At 40.7% G+C, this 23,837-nt stretch overlaps 1 protein-coding gene across 5 annotated transcripts in view; it reads right to left on the minus strand.

Annotated features, from left to right (window-relative positions):
- DRP2 (dystrophin related protein 2) overlaps positions 1-20,852 on the minus strand; it is a 47,986-nt gene extending 27,134 nt beyond the window's left edge. For 4 of the 5 annotated variants that reach the window (XM_077146687.1, XM_077146689.1, XM_077146688.1 and 1 more), the window contains exon 1: positions 294-432. Coding sequence is in view for 1 of the 5 variants with exons in the window: in XM_077146690.1 (XP_077002805.1) it covers positions 3,056-3,172 (117 nt within the window). In the remaining 4 variants the exon portion in view is untranslated. Of the gene's footprint in view, positions 1-293; positions 433-3,055; positions 3,233-20,505 lie in introns of those variants that run through there. The other variant, XM_077146690.1, reaches the window with a different exon arrangement.
- Positions 20,853-23,837: the final 2,985 nt, after the last annotated feature.

Below are 23,837 nucleotides of genomic sequence, written 5' to 3' on the forward strand. Positions count from 1 at the left end.
ATTTCCGAAACAAATCTTCCCATTAAAACCACAGCTCTCTCTGGGGAAGACTAGATTATATATAAAAAGCTTAGAATCTCAGAATTTTAAAACAAACAAACAAACAAAAAAACCAAACAAACACACACACAAAAAACCATGGCTCTCAGCCACTCAGTGAAAAGGAAGTTGAGGGAGTGTCAGTAGCCAAGCTCTGAGCCTCTGCACACAAGGACAGCCTAGCCAGCTTCCCTTCACCATCTGAGGCAAAGCTCTGAACTCAGATTCTCTTGGGGCCTATGAGCTAACCCTACCTGTGCTGCCTGGGGGCTCCATTCCAGGATTGGGCTGCTCCATGATCATCCCTCAGTACGAATCCCCTGCCGGACCCAATGTCTGGTGAGCCACAGGCAGTCCTGACAGGCTCTGATCAAGCCCACTCAGTGGGAGGCAGAGCTGAGCCAGGCTACGAGGTGGGAGCTGTCACCCTGTTTGTTTACTGACCCCCCAGGAATCTGGAGGGGGTGGCTATGTCAGGGTTTGGTTGGTGAATCAAATCTTTGTCCCTGAGGAATTCCAGCTCTCTCGCAACTGGGCCCACTGTACCAGGGCAAGATGGCCCTCCCAGGCTGGCAAGGATAACAGGAGTGGGACTGGGCATTCCATGGTGCTGAGGAGGGGCATGCTGAGGGTAGCTTCTGTTGATTTATTTTCCCTTTCCACAGAAGACACAAAGGACTCACTTTGCCTCCAGACCCACCCCTCCCCTGAAATAGAGGAAAGGATCAGACCACTTTGGTAGCAGACCTCTGGTAAGCAATTTTCCCAAGGTCTGTCAGGAGGATGGGCTAGGGAAGGAAGACTTGTCCTTAATTAAATAAGGATCCTCAGAGACAGTAAGGAATGTGTGTGGCAAACAGGGGAACAGAGCCATGGGATGGCAGGATTGGGAAGCAATAGCCCTCTGAATCCGATGATCTTTGGATGAGTGCAGAGCCCAGAAAATTCATCAGAGTCCAGGGGCGGGGTTCTGTGGGCATCCCCTTGGACCTCTGCAGGGGAGCAAATAGAGAAAATGGAACCCAACAGCTCCATGCAGGGACCCAGTGCAAAGGAAACTCTTGTGCCCTGCTTGGGTGGGAGCTGAGGGGAGGTCCACTCCCATAAGCCACTGGACTGTGATGCAGGGCCCCCTTTGATTTCTTTAGCAGTCTTTTCTGGGGGAAGGGTTAACATTCCATAACTAGGCCTCATTCCTCAGCACTGAGGGAAAACACTTAGCTTTCACCAAAAAGAGTTCTGTTCCCATCCTCATTTATCTCCCACAGAGTCATTTGGGCTTTCCACAATTCCACATTGTTTCCATGCTGAAGCCCACCTACAGGAATAGTTTGAACAGCCGCCTGACCCTTTCAGGGGACTGAGGTGGAGACAACTGTCTCGCAGAATCCTCTGGACCAGGCCTGTCCCAGAGCTAGAAACAGCCTCTTGTGACTCAGCCACAACACAGCTGTCCTGGCTCTGGGGGAAGAACCTACAATAAGCTTGGCTCTACCCATATTAGTCCTTCATCCCTTCCAGCTTCCCTGTTTCCTGGCCCCTGCCCAGCTTCTAAACTGTTCCCTATCCTCTTATTCTCCCTCTCCTAGTTCCCCCTTACACTCCCAAGTCCCACCTAGCAAAGTCGGAACACAATAGGAAATGAACAGCAATTGTTTTCTTTCCCTTTCCCTATTGATTGCGTTCTACTTCTGGCTTTTGTAGCCAAGATATTAGCTTCTCACTCTTCACTCTGCACAGGGCTCTCTACCCATCTCTTGAACCTTTGAGAGGAAATCAGGGCAATAGGGAAGAAAGTGAAACTGGACGGTGGCAGAGAAGAGGAGTTCGACCTCATCAATCCCAATCACAAAATGAAGCCATTAGGTACCCTTGCCTAGGCAGTAAAGCTTGGTGGGGGGCAGTGAACACGGCAAGCCTTTTGGAGGGGTTCAGGCTTCTCAATCCCTCAACCCTATGAAAGTTTCAACATGGGGAAGAGGTGGATGCACTGGGAGACTCCCACGTTGACCCTGGCTTTGAGAATATGTTAGAGGCAGCAACTTTGTCTGACTAGATGTGGGAAAACAGCTCAGTGAAATTTACTTCTGGCTTTTATGACTCTCTGAATCTGAACTTTTCCCTTATTATTCTCCTGAAAACTAGCTCACCAGCACCCACATTCTCCATCCCCATGGCTTTCCTCCCTCCTTTCTTCCTTATATATTTAGCTACCACCTGCATCCCCAGTAGTGAATCAGCACTGCAGACCTATGTGTGAGGAGGCAGTAGCATGACTTTCTCAAACTCTCATGGCATCTGGACCCCAAAGCACTGGAGGACAACCCAAAATATGCTTATGCTTCTCTTTTATCCACTAAACTTTCCTGTGAACCTCCCTCACTGTCAGGAGAGAGTTCTGCCATCTCAAGATCACTGCCTCTCACAAATTCTCTAAACCCTTTGCCCTCCCCACTCACCCTACCAACATACAGAAACATGCACACACACCACCACCACCACTGCTCCTTATCCTAGGGGACAAGAGTGAAATGGAAGCAGAAATGAAGCTCAGGGAATGCTTCCTGGGGCTAAGCTGGGAGCTGCAAGTGAGACTAGGAAGTTGAGAGAAAGAGCCAGTGGAAGGAGAGAGATACCTACAGACTCTGAGGTATTTCACAGAAAATACAAGGCAGAGAAAAGCCTTTCACAGTTCTAGGCCATACTATAAAGGATCTCCCTCTTTTGGGATCTTCCTAGATCTGTAGACCTTGAGAAGTTAATATGGAATCAGCTCCTCAACTATTGTGGACCCATTAGCTTACCCAGCCCATAATTCTTCCTTACCTGCTGCCCCCCATGAAAGGTCTTATGAGTGACAAATAATGGGCCACAAGGAGGCTCCATGTTATCCAAGGGGTTTTATATGTACAAGAATGCCTCTGAGTCTTAGGAAGCATGGATACCCATCAGAACACACATAGATCTTGTCTACACCCTTTCTCCTCAGGTTTGTCTTTTGCTATAGGCCTCTTACCTGAGGCTGGGGACAGGCACTTCTGAGGCTGCTGCTGTGATGGAATTGGTCAGTGGCCTGCCACTCATGACATCGTGGGAAGGTGTAAGGGCATCCCTGCATGACCATAGATTGCATCAGAACCAAGCCTCATGGAGGGTGAAGATGGTCAGTATACCCACTGCTGGGCATAAGTACCTGGAAGATTAACAAGGAGAGATTTAGAGTGAAGACCTAGAAAAGTTTTATGAATCTAGCACTTACCCAGAGGTGCCTTGATCAGTTATGTAATTAAGTATTAAAAGCTTACCAGCCTCCCCAATAGTTTGTCCCAGGCCACCATGTACTTCAAAGGACTTTATTTAATTATTCGTTAAGGAAGTATTTATTGTACTTTATGCTAGAGAGACAAAGATGAAGAAGACCCCATCTTGCTGTCAAAGATCTCACAGCCTGAGTGGAAGATGGTAACGGGGGAGGGGGAATTCATGTAAGCTAATGTATATAATAAAATGCCTATGTGGCAAATGCTATCATCAAGGTTTGACCAGAAGGAAAGGGGAGCACAGAGTGGGGAACAATAAACTACTCTTGAAAATGTGTAGATTTCAAAGAAACTGCATTTGAACTACATCTTAAAGGATGAGTAGATGTGTGCCTACACAGAGAAGGAGAGAAGGGTGTTCCAGGTAGAGGGCCTGTGTAAATGCAGCTGTTCCAAAAAGGCATAAGCATCATCAGAGAACAGTGAATTCAGTATGGCTAGAGTTTAGGAGGCACAGAGATGAAAAAGACACAGTGCCTGTCCTTGAGAATTTGACAGCCTCATACGGAAAGAACAAATATGGAAAAAATAAAAGCCATAAAGTATTACTTGCATTAATAATAGAAATGTTTATGGGGTGATATGAAGGGACAAATGAGGGAAACATGAGTTCTACATGGGAATGTCAAATGTCCATAAAGGTTTCCCTAGAGGAAATATGCTTGAGTTGAGTCATGAAAGAGAAATAGGATTGCCATTAGGCAGAGAAAATTGTAAAAATAGCATTCTAAACAGCATGAAAATAAAATGTATGGTGTGCTCAGCGTAACCAGAGCACAAAGTAGGTTCCTTATAGAGAGTCATAGAAGATGAGGCTAGAAAATGAGGCAGTGGGCAGATTGTGGCGTGCCTTGAATGCCAAGCAGAGGATTCTAGACTTTATCTTGTAGACAATGGGAGAAACTGAAGATTTTAAGCAGGGAAGTAACATGATCAGATTTGCCCTTTAGAAAGAGTGTTCTGGCTGCCATGTAGAATGATTCTCCCAGAGGAAAAATCCATTAAGAAGCTGTTATAAAAATCAGACAGTTGCAGTGAGAATGGAGTAGAGAGCATGGATTTGAGATACACTGAAGAGGTAAAATATATTGTACTTGGTAATCAATTGGATGTGAAGGGTAGTAAAGTGAAGGAGTCAAAGTTTCTAATTTGGGGGCCTGGGTGGGTAATATAGTCAATAGCAAGACAGGGAAGACAAGAGAAGGAGCAAATTTGGTGTGGTTTGGGTTGAGTGTGATATTGGGTAATATGCAATGCTTGAGGCAGCTTTAGATGCCAGGAGCTAAATTTAGAAAAGGAGAAATAGTGAAAAATTTGATGCACAAACCAATTAACAGTTGAATAAATGTACACAAGTGTGATGAGAATGAGTGGTGAAGATGATGCTTGCAAACGGAAAAAAGTGATATATTTTAGGAGAGAAAGCCACAGAAGCAAGAAACCGAAAGCAACGAAATCCAGAAAAGGGAGAGATCAGCAGACGCCATCATATGCCTTGCTATATGGAGAGTAGTCAAGGATGGCCGGCAGTTAGTCTTCAGAAAGAAAACATCGCCTTGCTGGTGCCTTGATTTGGACATTTTTCTCAGCCTCAAAACTTTTTTTGCCACGGATATGGTGTGAACAAGACAGACATAGTTCCTGCCCTCATGGAACCGACTCAGTGGGAGAGATTATCAAGTAAGATGCAATTTCAACAGAAGGCAGGAAGGCCTCAAGTAGAGCTACACACAGGAAGAGCACCTAAATCAAGCAAGGAACGCTTCCTGGAGGAAGCGACATGTCATTGAGACTTGAAATATGACTTAATTTGGAGTGTGTTGGGGAGTGGCATTGGAATGAGTGTTCCACTCAGATAGCAGATGTGCAAAGGAAGCCAGAAGGAGCAATGTACAAGATTCAGAGCACAGACTTTCAAGGAGGGAGAAGGATAAACAGGTACCAGACCATGAAACCATAGCCATAAGCCATGGAAAGAACGACATGCTCAGGTCTGAGTTTCTGAAAGCTGGTCCTGTTGGTACCATATGAAGAACAGAACTGACTCAGTCAATTCCCAGACTTGAGGCAGTTTACAGATGGAGAACTCCTTGAATGAAGGGAAGGCTGGGATCCTTGGAGAAGGACCCTGTTATACTGCTGAAGATTAATATTATTAATCTTCCTCCCAGCTTTCCCCAAAGGGACCTGTGCCTCTCAGTGCTCCTGATTTATTTAGAGATGAAGTGTTGTTTAAGGATATATGTATGGGTGCCATGTTGACAAGGGTGTACTGTAATAGTTAAGTTGATGTGACAACTTGGCCAGGTTTTGCTATCCAGTTGTTTGGGCAGGCAAGCACTGGCCTAATTGTTACTGTGAAGATATTTCATGGATTTAAATCATTAGTTAGCTGACCATATTCATGGCTGATTACATCTCCAGTCAACAAAGGAGACTGCCTTCAACAATGAGAAAAGTCTCATCCAGTCAGTTGAAGGCCTTCAAGGGAGAACGGAGGACTTCACCAGTCAGCAGGAAGAATTTCCATCTCTATTTCAGCCAGCCAGCCTCTCCTGGGGAATTCATTGAAACTTTCACTGGAGTTCCCAGCTTGCAGCTTGCCCTACAGGATTTGGACTTGCCAATCCCTGCAGTCACATGAGCCAATTTCCATAATAAATCTCATAATGTTTACATGTACATATATACATGCACATGTATATATATTTACATGTATATGTATGTGTGTGTGTACCCTGTCTTTTCTGTTTCCCTGGAGAACCCCGACTAATAGAGACAATAAACAAACAGCAAGAAAAAGGTGTTATCTCTTGGTGCTAGGCACAGACATGAAACCAAGATCCAAAGGGCAGGAAGTGAACATCTTTGATTTAATAGCCATCATTTTTACACCTTGTTCTAGTGGTTCCCAACAGTTTAGGTCTAAGAGCCCTTTCTTAAGGTTAAAAAAGTTCTTACTTCATCCACTCACACCCACAAGAGTAGTTGTACTTTTAGTACCTACAGACAAAAACATTGATACATTTAAGGATCTGTGGACTCCTTGTATTAAATACCATTCTTCTCTCCTCAGGGGTTCATGGTCCAAAGATTGGGGAGTATTACAGATCATCAGGGCTCAGGCGTTTGTGTTTTGTAGGATACTTTGTTGTAGTTGAAGTCCCTAGAGATTATATAGCCCCTCATCCCCCAAAATATTCCCAAGAATGGTTGAAATGTTGGTTCCTCTCTGATCAGACACCAACATAAACTAGTCATTCAGATAAAATAATGGAGCATTAATATAGGCATATATAGGCATAAAGATTACTCAAGGCTTACGTGCAGATCTCTTTCTATATTAACATTTTTCTTTTTGCTAATTACATAAATAATGCATGTTCCTTATAGAAAAACTGAAAAATACAAAAAATCATAAGGATGAAAATCAAAATCAGCTATAAGACCACCACTCAGAGATAATCATTACTAACAGTTGTGAGGCCTTATTGTAGTTTTTCTATGAAAAATATGTATGTACTCTAAAAATAATATCATCACATTGTGTGTGTATATATATATATATAAATAATTTTGCATTCTGCTTTTTTCACTTGCCATTATATCATTACAATTTTAGAACGCTATTAAATATTCCCCTAAAACATGATTTCTAATGGCTGTATAGGTGGTACAGCACAGTGGTTGAAGGGCATGGGTTCTAGAGTCAGACAGACCAAGAGTCAAATTCACACTATTCAACCTAATAGCAGTGTGGCCTAGTAAAAGTTAACCTCTCTGAGCCTCAGTGTCCTCAGCTGTGAAATGGGGATAACAATGATACCACCTTACAGGATTATTCTAACGATTAAAGTTAATAATGAATTTAAATAACTTACCACAATATCTGGCAATAGTACCCAGCTTAATAACTGTTAACTTTAATCACTGTTGTATAGTATTCCATTGCATGAATACGCCATTATCTATATTTATCAATTTGACATTTATTGATAGCTTTTGATTTATAAGTCACACTACAATGAACATCTCTGTGCATATTTGTGATTTCTTCCTTAGGATAATTTCTTAGAAGGGTGATTCCTGGATCAAAGAATATGAACCAATTTCAGGCCTAAATTGCCCTAGATAAAAGTTTATCAGTTTCTCATCCCACCAATAACGTATGCAACTGCCAGTTTCCCAGCACACCTGCCAGTACTGAGTATTTTATTTTTAAAATATCTTTGCCAATTTTGAAAGTAAAAATTGCATCTTGAGGATTATTTTACATTTCTTTAATTACTAGAGATGCTTAACCTTTTTCCCACATATTTAGTGGCCACTTCTATTTCTTCTTTTGTGAACTATATCTTCTTTCCTCTAAGATCCATTTCTCCTCTATAGTTTAACATTCTTCCTTCTTATTCTTTTACTGAACTGATGCCAGATTGATGCTTGACACAACAAAATAAAAGAAAATAAACCCAGGAGTTGGAGAATTCAGAACTTCTAATCCCAATGTAGGCAGAAAAGGAATAAGCTCTTTCTGGTCCTAGCATGACTATTCCCTGCTGTTTTTGGACTTTGCCATGACCACAAGTCATTCTACCTCTCTAGGTCTTGGTCTGACATTCTGTAAAATGTTAGGACTCAACAAGATTATGTTTAAGGTATGCCAAGCACCAAAATGCAATCATTCCTTGTATCCATGTAGCATGCTCTTGTGACTAATGCCTTGTAGTGTTGCTCCAGCAAGAATTTTTTTTCATTTTTTTAAGAATTATTTTTACTGAGATATCTTCATGCACCATACAGTCCCTCCAAAGTATACAATATCATCACATCATCAAATAGTTGTGCCTTCATCACCATGATAATTTTAGAACATTTGCATCACTCCAAAAAAATAAAGAAAAATAAAAATGGAAAACTGCATCCATCCCATACCCCTTACTTCTCCCTCTCATTGACCACTAGTATTGCACTCTACCCAACTTTTTCTTACCCATTATCCGCCCCCCAACCCCATTCTAGTTTGCTGGCTGCCAGAATGTGATGTGCCAGATATGGAACAGCTTCCTAAAAGGGGAATTTATTAAGTTGCAAGTTTATAGTTCTAAGGCTGGAAAAATGTACAAATTAAAGCAAGTTTATGAAAATGCCCAATCTAAGGCATCCAGGGAAAGAAGATTGATGACATTCAGGGTTTCTCTTTCAACTGGAAAAGCATATGGTGAACATGGCAAAGCCTGCTAGCTTTCTCTCCAGGTTTCTTGTTTCATGAAGCTCCCCCAGGGGCATTTTCTTTCTTCATCTCCATAGGTCTCTGGCTGCATGGGCTCTCATGGTTCTTGTGGTTCTCCCATGGCTCTGAAGCTTTTTCCAAACTGCTTCATCTTTTAAAGAATTCCAGAAAACTAATCAAGACCCACTTGGAACAGGTGGAGTCACATCTCCCTCAAATCAAAGGTTAATATCCACAATTGGGTGAGTCACATCTCTGTGGAGAAAATCTAATCAAGTTTCCAACCTACTGTACTGAATAGGGATTAAAAGAAATAGCTGCCTCCACAAGATGGATCAAGATTAAAACATGGCTCTTCTAGGGTACATAATCCTTTCAAATCAGCACATCCCACCCTCTGGACCCCAAAAAAGAAATGTTTTTTTTTCTATATACAAAATACTTTAATTCCACCATAATATCAGAAAGACTTAAACCATTTCAGTAACAATACAAATGCAATACAAAGTCAGAAACAGTACAAAATCTCAACAAAGTCAGATACAGGCATGGTTTGTTCTAATGCAAATTTCCCCTCTGGCTCTAGACATGTAAAACTTAAAGCAAGTTATTTGCTGCCAACATACAAAGGAAGGACAGTCATAGAATACATATTCCCATTTTCATAGGGAGAAGTTGGAAGGAATACAGGTGTCACTGGACCCAAAAAGTTTCAAAAACCTGCAGGGAAAAGTCCATTAGATTTCAAAGTCTGAGAGTCATTTATCTTTGGCATTTTAGAAAACAGCAGTCCCACCCTTTCCAAGGGCCTATGTAGTGGCCTGCCTCTCTTTGAATGCAACCTCGGGGGACAATGGGGAGACCACCTTTTTCTCAGCTCCACCCTCTCCAAGCACTGAGGCCACACCTGGGCTCTATGCCATCTCTGGGGCACATGCTCAACTCCTCCATATGGTGGCATCCAGGCCTCCCCAATCCCCAAGGAATGTGCTCCACCCTCTCCAAGGCCTGAGGTGGCACCACTCTTCCCCTGCAAGGATGTGGAAGGCCCACCCTCTGCCTTCCGGGAAAATTCACCCTCTCCACGTGCTTGGGTGGGTTTGCTCTCCTTGCCTGAGGCTTCTTGACTTCAGACCCAGTCTCCATGGTTCTTCCTCTTTAGACATTTTACCTTCACTTTTTCCCTTTTCTGAGATTTTCATTCCAGGCTGGTAGCAGTTGTATTTATACAGATCCCACAACACTCTTCTTGGCTTTCTATGCAGTAGTTTCAGATAACACCCATCAGACAGGAGTTTCCACAAATCCTTCCTGGATAACTCCATCTCCAATCCTGACTTTTTCTGAAATGGCTGACTGGTTCCACATTTGGTTAAATCCTCACATCGGGCACTATTCTCTGGGGTCTCCCTTCCTGGAAGCCCAGAAATTTTCTAGAACATTAATTTCTGATTTCTTTGTACCCAAGAATTCAGTTTTCAGCTTATCTCTTTCCTGTCACATTTCACTATAAGCTACAAGGAGAAACCAGTCTGCAGTTTCCACATTTAATTTGGAAATCTCTTCTACTAAATATCCCAGTTTATGGCTTTTAAAATCAGCCTTCCAGCCAAAGCCACTAGTCAACTTTGCCAGATTAACTGCACCATTTTAAAACAAGGATCACCTTTCTTCCAGTTTGCAATAACACGTGCCTCATTTCTGTCTAAGGCCTTATCAGAAGTATCTTTAGCATCCACATTTCTACCAATAGTCTCTTCAAAGCAGTCTAGGCATTCTCTAGCCAGCCCCTTACAACTCTTTCAGAATCTTTCCCTTATGTATTTAGCTATTCCAACATGTTTGGCATTTGCAAACAACAGCAGCACCCCACTTCTTTGGTACCAAAGTCTGTTCTAGTTTGTTAGCTGCAGAATGCAATATATCAGACACAGAATGACTTTTAAAAGGGGAAATTTATTAAGTTGCAAGTTTACAGTTCAAAGGCTGTGAAAAATGTCAAAATTAAAGCAAGGTTATAGAAATGTCCAATCTAAGGCATCCAGGGAAAGACACCTTGGTTCAAGAAGGCTGATGATGTTCAGGCTTCTCTCTGAACTGGAAAGGCACGTAGCAGACATGGCGACGTCTGCTATCTTTCCTTCCAGGCTTCTTGTTTCATGAAGTTCCCCCAGGGGTGTTTTCCTTCTTCATCTCCAAAAGTTTCTGGCTGCATGGGCTCTCGTGGTTCGCATGGCTCTCCCATGACTCTGAAGGTTTTTACAAAATGCTTCTTTTTTTAAAGAATTCCAGTAAATCAAGACCCACCTGGAATAGGTGGAGTCACATCTCCCTCTAATCAAAGGTTAATACCCACAACTGGGTGAGTCACATCTCCGTGGAGATAATCTAATCAAATTTCCAACCTACTGTGCTGAGCAGAAATTAAAAGAATAGCACACTATGTTTAGTACTTATTTAAGAAATGTTAAAGCACTTTGACAATTAAACAATTACATACTTTGACACTTTAACAAGTAAGCAGTATTTGAGCAAATAGCCATTTAATCTATGAACTAACAAAAACTGCATATTATAGCTGAAGATATATCTTGTAAAAATCATTACCAAAAGGCAAAGCCATTCCACTGAATTGCACACATGAAAGTGGTTAAAATGGGAAATTTGGACTTGTGTATATGTCAATGCAATAAAAGGTTAAAACAAGCCCCTACTATTTATTCATTTTTTTGTCCTAGTTTTTTACTCAGGAATCCCCCAGGTGGGTAAGTTTAATATTTCCTCCTTTTTCCTCAGACCCTTAAGGGAACTTCGAAAATACTTTTTTATTCTCTGCTCAAATTATACTGGGAGGTATTGGGACATCACACTAACTTGTACAAAGTAACAAGCTCTCATTACCTTGAATATCAAGGTTCCATGTAATTACGGTGTTTGAATAAAATGACCATACAAGTTAAATTAGACAGTGTGCTACCAAAAATATAAATTTTGCATCAAATAAGCATTTCTTCCTTTGGTCTGACAGAGTTGAAGTTTTAAAATATAGACCATATCCTCCTTCACCCTGTATTATGGATTTACCTTAATTCTACTCAGATCAGCTCCATTCATATCTCTTGTTGAAATCTGGTCACTTTTTCAACTTTTTTTAACAGTCCCTGCAAGAATTATGATCCCATTTTACAACGAAGACGTTGAGATACAAGTGAGCCCAGGACTTCTGACTCCTGGGCAAGTGCTCTTTCTTCTTCGCAAAACTTCTTGTCTCTCTGTTTACTTCCATCTTGCCCCAAAGTACTATCTGTACCCACAGATTCTCTTTCTATTTCTCCTTTTAATTTTGCAGAGACTTTGAGGAATTTAAGAAGAATCAGACTTGATCCCCAACTGATCAAGTATAGGAAATGAGATGGATAAACAAAAAAAGTATTATTTAAGGGAGAAAGTGATGCATGCCTTATGTGAGACAAAGAAATCATGCTATGAGAGGTCACAGAGGAGGAAATGTTCACTTCTAGTTGGAGGAATTTAGGATATATTCATGGAAAGGATGCTTTTGAACAAAGGTGAGTGAGAAGATTTTGACACACAGAGTAATGTGAGTGGAAATTATTCTTGTGCTCTCCACTAAGGATCATGCTAGATACCAAGCTGCGGCTGTCTGCCACTAGGAATACCTTTTTCCTGGTTCTTAAAGCCACACACAGGCCTTTACAGGAGGAGCCAAGAAGGGGAAGACATCTTTTCTCTTGGGCAGAAATAAGAGCTTTTGAAACATGTGAGAAATAGTGGGGTTTCTGTTGGCTCTTAGAGGATGTTAGGGATTGACTCATTTTCCACACAAAAGGCATGTTCAGGTATCAATCCCTGGTCCTGTAAGTGTGTACCTGCTTGGTAAATAGAACCTTTGAAGATGATATCAATTAAGGTGTGCCCAAACTGAATGAGGATGGGACTTAATCCGATATGGTTAAAGTCTTTATTAGCAAAGAAAATTGGACACAGAAAGACAAGTCACAGGGAGCAGCCAGAAGCTGGAAGTCAACAGAACCTGAAGAAGAAAGAAGACACTGCCATGTGTATTGCCATGTGATGATAAAGGCAAGGACCAAGGATCGTGGCAGCCAGCCCCAGAACATCACAGTCTTCAAGGAGAAAGTATCACCTTGTTGACACTTCAATTTTGGACTTCTCCTAGCCTCAAAACTGTGAGACAAATAATTTCCATTGTTTAAGCCAGCCCAACGTCTGATGTTTGTTTTAGCAGCTAGGGAACTAAAACAGATGGCAAGGTCCATACCTAATGTCTACTTATATACCAAATATATATATATATATATTTAACACATTCAGTGAATGTTTCCTGACTTAATTTGTTGAACTGAACTCTAATTAGGTAATGCACAGATGCTGGACTTTGTTGGATGGCAAAAAATTGCAAACAACCAAAATGTCCATTACATGGGACTGATTAAATGGTGGTCTATCTATGCAATGAAATTATATACAGCTGTGAAAAAGAACAAAGGACTCTTTATATGTCAATATAGAATGATCTCTTAAGATACATTTTTAATTTAAAAAATAAGGAAAAAAGGCATTTAGTCTTATCTCTGTAACAAAAAGGAAAATAGGTCCTTACTTATGCCCTAAAATATCTTTGGAAGTATAAAAAAATAACAAATATTAATGTTTGTTGCATTTGGACACAGGAACCAAGTGACTATTAGTCAGGGGTGGGAAAAATTATTCCATTCATTTGGATATTTTTCTATTTCCCCTTTTAGAAATAAAGGTGCAAAAAGTGCATAAAACATGTATTTAAGGGGTACTGAATTATCATAAAGCAACTCTCCATATAATCATTGCCCAGGTGTTGCCTAGTGTTGCCAGATGTTGCTGCCCCACGTTGCCAATAGGAGATATGCTTTTTACTGAGTATCCTTTTGTACCTTTTAAATTTAGAACAATGTGAATATATTACCTATTTAAAAACTTCTCCCCTCCTTTCTCATTCCCCACTAAAATTTCATGGAGGTCTTCAATTGTTATATAGAAAGCCTAGTATGGCAGCATTACCATAGCCAAATATATAATAGTTAAAACTCATCATATACCAGGTTTTACATATATTAACTACTTTATACATATTAACTCATTTACTCCTGACAAAATCGCTATGAAGTAGTTACTATTCTTATCTTCATTGAATGGATGAGAAATCAGAAGCACAAAGTAATTAAGAAACTTGCTTAAAGTCTTATCATTTGTGCTGGTTTGAAAGGATGTATGTCCCCTAGAAAAGCCATGTTTTAATCTAAATCCCATTTCATAAAGGCAAAATAATCCCTATTCAATACTGCATGTTTGAAACTGTAATCAGATCATCTCCCTGGAGATGTGATTTAATTAACAGTGGTTATCAAGCTGGATTAGGTGACGACATGTCTCTACCCATTTGGGTAGATCTTGGTAAGTTTCTGGAGTCCTATAAAAGAGGAAACATTTTGGAGAATGAAGGAGATTCAGAGACAGCAAAGCAGAACGACAGAGCCATGAGAAGCAGAGTCTACCACCAGCGACCTTTGGAGATGAAAAAGGAATACGTCCCTGGGAGAGCTTCATGAAACAAGAAGCCTAGAGAGAAAGCTAGGAGACATCCCCATGTTCCCCAAGTGCCTTTCCAGTGAAGAGAGAAACCCTGAATTTCATCAGCCTTTCTTGAGTAAAGGTAATCTTTTATTGGTGCCTTAATTTGAACATTTTTATAGACTTGCTTTAATTGGGACATTTTCTCAGCCTTAGAATTGTAAACTAGCAATTTATTAAATTCCACTTTTTAAAAAGCCATTCTCTTTCTGGTATACTGCATTCCAGCAGCTAGCAAACTAGAACAGAGTCCAAAAAGAAGAAGAGAAATGGGCAGAGAGAATATTCAAAGAATGGCTAAAAACTTCCCAAATTTAACAAAAAACTGAAATATATACATCCCAGATGCCAAAGATAAAGAGAATTCTGAAAGCTACAAGACAGAAACAATATACTATGTAGAAGGGAGCCCCAATAAGATTAAGTGCCAATTTCTCATTAGAAACCATGTTAGCAAGAAGGCAGTGGGAAGACATAATTAAAGTGCTGATGGGTAAAAACACTAATCAAGAATTCTATATCCAGCAAAAATGTCTCTCAAAAACAAGGGAGAGATTTAAGACATTCACAGACAAACAAAAGCTGAGAGGTTTGTCACCACTACACCAGCTCTGTAAGAGATGTAAAAGAGAGTTGTCAAGTTGTAAGGAAAGGACAATGGAGGCTGCATGAAGAAATAAAGATCTCCAGCAAGGGTAATGATGGGGGTAAATATAAACACTAAGGCTATTGTATTTTTGGTTTGTAACTTTACTTTTTACTTCCTACAGGATCTAAAAGGCAAATACCTGAAATGTAATGAGAAATCAATGGTTTGGGACTCATAATGTATAAATATATAATTTGTGTAAAGAACTACAAAAATATGGGGAACAGATGAGTATAGGAACCTAGTTTATGCATTATATTAAAGTTAAGTTGGTATCAAAGCCAATGAGATTGTTACAGATTTAGGATGTTAAATTTAAGCCTCATAGTAACTACAAAGAAAATATCAGAGAATTTGCAAGCTCATAGAGATTGAAATTACAGCACAGGTTGTCAGGGGCAGGGGGCAGGGGAAATGGAGAGTTAGTTCAAAATGGGTGTAGGGCTTCTTTTTGGGGTGATGAGAAGGTTTTAGTAATGGAAGGTGTTCTAGTTTGCTAGCTGCTGGAATGCAATATACCAGAAACAAAATAGCTTTATAAAAAGGGGAATTTAAGAAGTTGCTAGTTTACAGTTTTAAGGCCAAGAAAATGACCCAATTAAAGCAAGGTTATAAAAATGTCCAAATTAAGGCACCAACAAGAGAATACCTTCACTCAAGAAAGGCTGATGAAATTCAGGGTTTCTCTCTCAACTGGAAAGGCACATGGCGAACATGGCGACATCTGCTAGCTTTCTCTCCAAGCTTCTTGTTTCATGAAGCTCCTCTGGGGGTATATTCCTTCTTCATCCCCAAAGGTCTCTGGCTGCATGGGCTCTGGCTCTCATCATTCTCGTGATGGCTCTGTTGTGCTCCCATTGTTCTCAATCTTTCTCCAAAATGCCTCCTCTTTTAAAGGAATCCAGTAAACCATCAAGACCCACCTGGAATGGGCAGCATCACATCTCCATGGAGAGAAATGAACTAAGTTTCCAAACTACAGTGCTGAATAAAGTTTGAAAGAAATGGTTGTTCCCACAAGATTGGATCAGGATTAAAACATGGCTTTTCTAGAGCACCTAATCCTTTCAATCCAGCACAGAAGGTGATGGCGATACGACAGTATTGTGAATGTGATTAATTCCATCGAATGGTATGCTTAGGAATGGCTCAGAAGGGCAAGTTTATGTTGTATACATGTTCCCACAATAAAAGAGCAACCAAAGAGACAATGACAATTAAAGGCAATACATGATCCTAGATGGGATCTAACAAGGGAGGAGAGATGGCTCAAAAGGACATTATTGGGAAAAAAAGGGACATTATTGGGACATATGGAAAAATTACAATACAGACTGTATTTTATCAATGCTAAATTTCTTGAACTTCATAGCTGAATTTAAGGTGTATACATGGGTGTGTGTCCTTGCTATTAGGAAATGTATATGGCAGTATTAAATGTTCAAGGAGAATGATGTATACAACCTACACTCAATGTTCAGAAAATGGATTGATGGATAGACAGACAGATAGAATGATAGATAGATGACTGATAGATCGATGGATAAATAGAATGATACAGTAAATGTGACAAGATGTTAAAATTGGTGGATCTGTTTATCTGGAACAATAGTGATAAACTGGGGTTGTCTGGATAGGGTTTGTATTATTTTTTAATAATCCTATAAGTTTGAAAGTACTTCAAGTAAAGAGTTTTTACTTGAAATACTTTCAAACAATCTACATATGTGTATGCATAGGAAAAAAGTCTGGAAGAAGCATACCCAAATGTTCATTGGGATTACTTATGGGGAATTGTATGAAGGAGGATTCTCCTTTTTACTTTATATGTTTTGGTATATATATATTTGTAACAAGCATTTATCATTCTTGGGGGGGGGGAATCAAGAAATAGGGAAGACTCTGAAGATCACAAGAGGTTCAGGAAAGAACAGGGCAGGGAGAAGAAGACCCCTTCCCTTAGGCTACAAATTCCTCTCCCTAATCAAAGGTAATATGCTGCATAACTTCCCTCCTTCTCACAACACTGCCTTTCTATCTGGCAGCATGGCACTAAAAAAGAAGGGACAAATTTAATTGGTACTGAACCTTGTTATGTGCTCTTAAAATAATTCCCACAATGATGCCAAAAACCAAAGTTCTGCTTCAGATGTACCTCACTTAATGAATATAGATATAGAAACCTAGACAATCAGAGTGAAAGACACATTAGAGATTAGGGCAACTTCCTCACTGACAAATGAAAACAACAAAATGTGTTCCTGAGAAGTCAAGTAATTTTGAAAAATACAATTTATTTTCCACAGAAAGAATGAGACATGCATCCTCACGGGGGAGAGATTCCTATGGGGGTGATTTTGTTCTGAAACCTTTATATACTACTGGTGGGAGTATAAGTTAGTAAACCATTTTGGAGAGCAGTCTGATGATATCTCCCAAAGATAAAGATGCTTATACTCCATGATGGGAAAATTCCACTCTAGATATATACCCAATAGACATAGTAACAGAAGGAGATCTGTCCCAATTATGCTAGCTCAAAACTGGAAACAGCCTAAATGTTCATCAACAGCAAAATGGATAGTGATATATTTAAAAAATAGAGTTCTATACAATAGCGAAAAATGAGTAGAGGGCCACATGTTACAACATGAATGAATTTCACAAATATAAGATTGAACAGAAAAAACAAGTCGTAAAAGAATACATACAATATACCATTGATATAAACTTTTAAAATATACAAAACAATAGTATGTGATGCTTAAAGATTCAGACATATGTAATAAAAGTATAATTAAATGCATGGGGATGATAAGCAGCAGATACAGAACAGTGGTTACTTCAGAGGGAGGAAGGGAGGTAGCTTTAATCATGGAAGGATACATAGGGGCTTTAAACACTACAGGTGATGTTTATTTCTTGAGCTACTTGTGAACACCCTGATATTCATATTATTTTTTATACCTTTTGAATGTAAAGTATTTCATAATCCATTGTTTTAAAAAATGAAAGTCCCATGCATAGAGGAAAATTGATCATTTTTTATATAACAGAATAACAAAAGAAATACTGTAAATGCAAATGCTGTGCTCAATATTAAATGATTATTCCTTAAAGTTGCTACATTTTCCCAGGGTTAGTTTCAGGGGAAGAAATGTGCTAGAGAAGCAGCAGTCAAGCGCAGTGGGCTGGGGATCAGAAGATAAGCATTCTACTCTCTCAGATACTCATCAGCTATAGTAAGGAAAACAATTTGATTAACTTCTCAGTTATTTCACATTTTAAAATGTGGTGCTAGACTAGCTTATCTTACAAATTTCTTCCATGTGACTATTTCTTCCAGTTCCTATTTATTCTTTTGAGCAGTCATTCCCAAACTGTGTCTGCAAGATGCTGAAGTGCTTTCCATGTAGAAGAGAGGTCCCTGGTAAAACCAGTTGCAGATATAATGGGTTAAAAAAAAATTAAACCTCGGGCGGGCCGCGGTGGCTCAGCGGGCAAAGTGCTTGCCTGCTATGCCGGAGGACCTCGGTTCGATTCCCGGCCCCAGCCCATGTAACAAAAACGGAGAAACAGAATACAATAAAAAAACAAGAAAATGTTTAAAAAATGTTTCCCTTTCTTCCTTCCTTCCTTCCTTCTATCCTTCCTTCCTTCTCTCTGTCTTTCCTTTAAAAAAAAAAAAAAAAAAAAAAAAAAAAATTAAACCAATTTTCCTACAGCAGTACTTTTCAGAGCCTTTAATATGCTTATATATACTGTGAATCTCCAAGAGGAGAATTTAGTTATGAAGCATTTCTCAAAAATTATCAAATCATGGAACACCTCCCCCCCAATACACACACACCCTCGCTGCCACTCTTTATTTTAAAACAGAATCTATTAACATTCCCTCAGAATAGTGTTCTAGAAGGATTTATCTCAAATGCTATTTTAGTTTTTGATGTGTGTTTAGAATCCTCTGTAAGGGAGGAATGTAATTTCACAGTATAATTTCCACAAAGTGGATTTCCTTTAAATGGGTGCCCTTGATAAGTTTAGAAGGATATTTTTTCAGGCTTCATTAGTAAGATGCCATCCTATCTGACATTGTGGAAGAGAAACATTTGAACATCTATGGTTCCAAGTGTTGCATCTGAGGTGTGCTCGGGGTATCTAGCTATTGGGCCTTTGCTAAGTTTGCTGCTTCAAGCCATGCTCCTCTCCTTTATGTGACTGCAGGGCTGAAAGGGGCACCGTCCTGGAACTCAGGGCTACTTAAGTAGGGTTGAACGCCTAGAGGTACAAGCTCATAAGAGGAACTTTTCTATGTCTCTTCATCCCCACCCCATATTTTGCAAGAAGCAGGACTGTAGTGCAGAGGTCTGTTTATCCAGGAAAACGGGGCTCAGTCTTCTTCTGGGGACAGGATACCTAGCATTTCCACTTCCAGCACTATCTTTTCAGGAGGATATCCTTAGAAGGCCCTGAGATTCTCTGGGACCATCTTCCCACCCAAATTCTAGAGGGAGACTCTCTTGAGGTTTGTAGTTCCCACTGGGCCTTTAAAAGATTATTTTACCTGAGGGCCTTGAATCTAGAAATAATAATTCCTTTAGAAAAGTTAGGAGCTAAGGAAAACTAGACATAGAGCTTTTTGCAGGCTTTTGTTCTTTTGAACAATCAAAAAGAAAACATAAGAGAAAAGTATGTTCATTTCCAGACAGAATTCACCACGCTTTCAATGGAAGCTGCCAGCAGCTGCTGATGTGCTCTCTACACACCCCTCCCCCCAACCCAGCCACCTGCTTGTAGCCAACACCCATGAGGCCTGGCTCTACCTGCCTACCAAAGGAAGGAAAAGCCTTTAATTGGCCCACTAACCAGACTGGGATGCTTGGGCCTGATGCTTAGGAGAGATACAGAGAGCAGAAGAAAATGAGGTGTTTGGCTCCAAGAGAGGTAAGCCCTTTTTGCAAACCACTCAAGCAACACTCTTAGGAGTGGAGAGATGCCTCTTGATTGATTAAAGGAAACCAGGGGAAGAGAAAAGGAAAAAATGCATTAATGACCTGAGCCAGGAAGTGAATGCAGAAATTAGGATGAACACTTCAGCTCCAGGTTCTTAAATTAGAGCCCAGTTTACTTCAGAGAAGAACTCCTGCATCCTATGTGCTGGCCAGAATACTCTTATGTTCAGAAACCTAATCCAAGGTCCCACATTCCCTCTCCCCTCCCTTTTCAGTCGATGCTTTCCACACACCTTCCCTTCCCTCCCTCCAGGAAATCCACCCTAGCACAAAAAAAACATGTCATTGAGAACAAAAATAAATAATAAATAAATAAATAACCCTTTCCTCTACAAGAAGCAAACCATAAACCTTCCTCTTACTCATTCTTAGAACATAGTTTCTCAAATTGGTCTGAGTTTCTATCCTTGGACTTTTGTTTTCTTCATTAATCTAAATGGTGGCTACTTCATTGTAGGCATTTTTAAATGCAAGTTTTACCCCCAAAGGCACATGCTGGCAGGCAGACAGGCAGCACATACACACACACAGCTTTCCCTCCCTCAGTCATTTCCCCTCAGCCAAACACGGGCGAAGCTTAGAAATAATTTCTCTGTGACCTACCTTCTGATGATGCTGTCAGGTCTGAAAAGCCAACGGCAGCTGGAAACTGGGAGGCCAGGGCTAGGCTGCCTCTGTGAATCAGCAAAGAAGTCCCTGAGACAGGAATGCCGACAGCTGCTGTATGCACACACTCCTTCTGTCTCTCCCACCTCCCTGCCCTCCTTCTCCTTGTCTCTCTTCTTCCAACTCGGAGCCGTGCTGTGTTGGATGCAATCATACCAGGACTAACAGCATCACTTCAACCTCAGGCAAAGATACCCTTGTCTGGGCAAACGCAGAAAGAGCAATGACAGTTTTGTAAAACTATCAGAGCCTTGGCGGCTCCCGGTGATTTCAATTCATTAGAAGCAAAGCAGAAAACCGGAAGTGCCTGAAAGGCAGAGGGGGAGAGGGGGAGAGGCTTCCACTAGGGAGGAGGAGACAAAAGAGCCCCGGAAATCAATACAAGCTGTTGAGTGAGGAGCCTGGGCCCAACTTACACAAATCAAGCCCAGAGCCAAAGCCAACTTCAAAACCAGCAGCTGGCAGGGGCCCTTCAGTAACCAGTCCAGTATTCAGTTTCTCTGTTGGGGGTTGAAACACCGTTCTAGAATTGTCACTGGTGCCCATGGTACAGCACCCCTAGGCTCCATCTTCACCCCCTCTTAGATCTACATGTAAGAAAAAAGCCTCAAGTGAGGGAAACAAATTGGTCCTTGAATGATTTGAGAAAATACAGCTCCTCCAGGACTCCCTTCAACTACTCCAAACACCCACCCTCCCTCATTTTAACTGTTCAAACAGCCTGAGAGAACTGGAAGAGGCACTAAGGGAATTGGAGGGGATGATAGCCCCTTACAGATTGTCCAGCACATAGTAGGTGTGCGGGTTTGAAATTATGTACCCCCAAAAAGCCATCTTCCTCTCATCCTGATTCAATATTGTAGGGTGGAAACTTTGATTAAGTTGTTTCCATGAACATGTGACATACCCAATTGTGGGTGGGACCTTTTGGTCAGATTACTTCCATGGAGATGTGACTCATCCAATTGTAGGTTGGACTTTTTTATTAGATGGAGATGTGACTCTGCCCAATCAAGGTGGGTCTTAATTAGTTCACTGGAGTCTTTAAGAGAACTCACTGAGAGGGAAAAAGCTCAGAGCTGACATTGAGCTGTTCGGAGATGCAGAAAGAAAATGCCCCCAGAGAAGCTGTTTGAAACCAGAAGCCAAAGAACCAGCAGATGCCAGCCACATACCTTCTCAGCTGGCAGAGGTGTTCCAGATGCCATCAGTCTTTCTTGAGCCAAGGTATCTTTCTCTGGATGCCTTACTTTGAACATTTTTATGGCCCTTGAACTGTAAACTTGTAACTAAATAAATCCCCTTTATAAAAGCCAACCCATTTCTGGTACATTGCATTCTGCAGCATTAGCAAACTAAAATAGTAGATTGCATAATAAATTTTTGTTGGATGAATAAATTGAAGGAATGGACAGTATAACAGTCATAAAGCCCCCATCCTCCTACATGAACATACTAATACTCAAAGCCCTAAGAGCTCTAGGCCAGGGCTCCATTTCCAAAAGTAGGATATATATGAGAGAGAGAAAACAGATTGATTTGGGCCAGGTTGCTAACTTCACTGATTTGCCTCAAAAAATTCTGTAAGCTCTAATGGGACTGGAATTTAGAACTGAAAATGTTTCCTGGCCCAAAGGATCCAGGACTAGTGTTTAGAAAGTATTTACAAGGACTGAGAATTATTGTTGTTATTGAAAACCCTCAACCAGGAAATAACTAGTATATGTGAGTGTTGGTGTTTTCTTTTGAGATGAAATTTTATAAACTTAAGTTGCTGATTTCAGTAAAAAGTTAGAGATGAGGCCTGATCTCAAAAATCAAGCAAATAAAATGGGAACAAAATGTCCCTCCCTAAGCTAAGCTCTCAGACCTGTGTGAGTGGCCCCTCCTTCCTGGCCCAAGCACCAGCAGCTAGCCTACATGTGTATGTAGAAAGAGCCTTTGTTTTCTTTTTTTAAAAAATATTTTTGTAGAGAAATATACACACACACATGAGCCTTTGATTTCTGAAAGGACTTTGGAAGCATACCTGGCTTCTCAGTATATGCACCATGAACAGAGCCCCAGTCCTAATTCTGGTACCTTCCAGGGTTTATCAGCACCATCCAATCCGAGGGCCCTAGAAGTCCCTTACAACCAACTTGGAATAATGTGGATGGGGGAGTTGGCTGAAAGAAGTACTGGAGGGAGCAGTGAGAAATTATTTGGGCTGGCACAGACACCAGAACTATGTGACAGAAACACATCAAACATATAGGAAACTGGCGCAGTGCTCACCCCCTTGTTCTAGTCTGCTAGCTGCCAGAATGCAATATACCAGAAGCAGAATGACTTTTGAAAAGGGGAATTTAATAAGTTACAAGTTTACAGTTCTAAGGCTGAGAAAATGTCCTAATTTAAATGAGTCTATAAAAATGTCCAATTTAAGGCATCCAGGGAAAGATACCTTGGTTCAAGAAGGCCAATGAAATTCAGGGTTTCTCTCTCAAGTGAGAAGGCACATGGCAAACACAGTCAGAGATTCTCTCTCATCTGGAAAGGCACATGGTGAAAATGGTCAGGGTTCCTCTCTCATCTGGAAGGTCACAAGCTGAACATGGCATCATCTGTTAGCTTCTTCTCCAGGCTTCCTGTTTCATGAAGCTCCCCAGGAGACATTTTCCTTCTTCATTTCCACAGGTCACTGGCTGGTGGACTCTGCTTCTCGTGGCTATGTCATTCTGCCCTGATCTCTGAATCTCTCATTCTCCAAAATGTTTCCTCTTTTATAGGACTTCAGAAACTAATCAAGACCCACCCAAATGGGTGGAGACATGTTGTCACCTAATCCAGTTTAACAACCACTCTCAATTTTATCACATCTCCAGGGAGATGATCTAATTACAGTTTCAAACATACGATGCTGAATAAGGATTAAAAGAAATGGCTGCCTTTACAAAATGGGATTAGGATGAAAACATGGCTTTTCTAGAGTACATACATCATTTCAAACCAGCACAGCTCTACCACCAGCTTACCAGCATGCTCTACAAAACCATAGTCAAGGTCTAGGAGAAGGAAGAAAGAGAATGAGTGGGATGGTATACTTGCTCCCCATTTCAACTGTAGTTGGATTTGTCCAAATCAGAAGGAGCATGTAGAATAATCCTTTACTTTTCTTTTTCTGTCTCAAGAGAAAGTATTCAGTCTGCAGATACAGAAATAAAATGCCAGCCTCCCTGAAAATAAACCGACTGTTTTATTTTATTTTTTTGGTGGGGAGTTTATGG

This window comes from Tamandua tetradactyla, chromosome X, assembly GCF_023851605.1.
Source record: "Tamandua tetradactyla isolate mTamTet1 chromosome X, mTamTet1.pri, whole genome shotgun sequence".
Classification (NCBI taxonomy): Eukaryota; Metazoa; Chordata; class Mammalia; order Pilosa; family Myrmecophagidae; genus Tamandua; species Tamandua tetradactyla.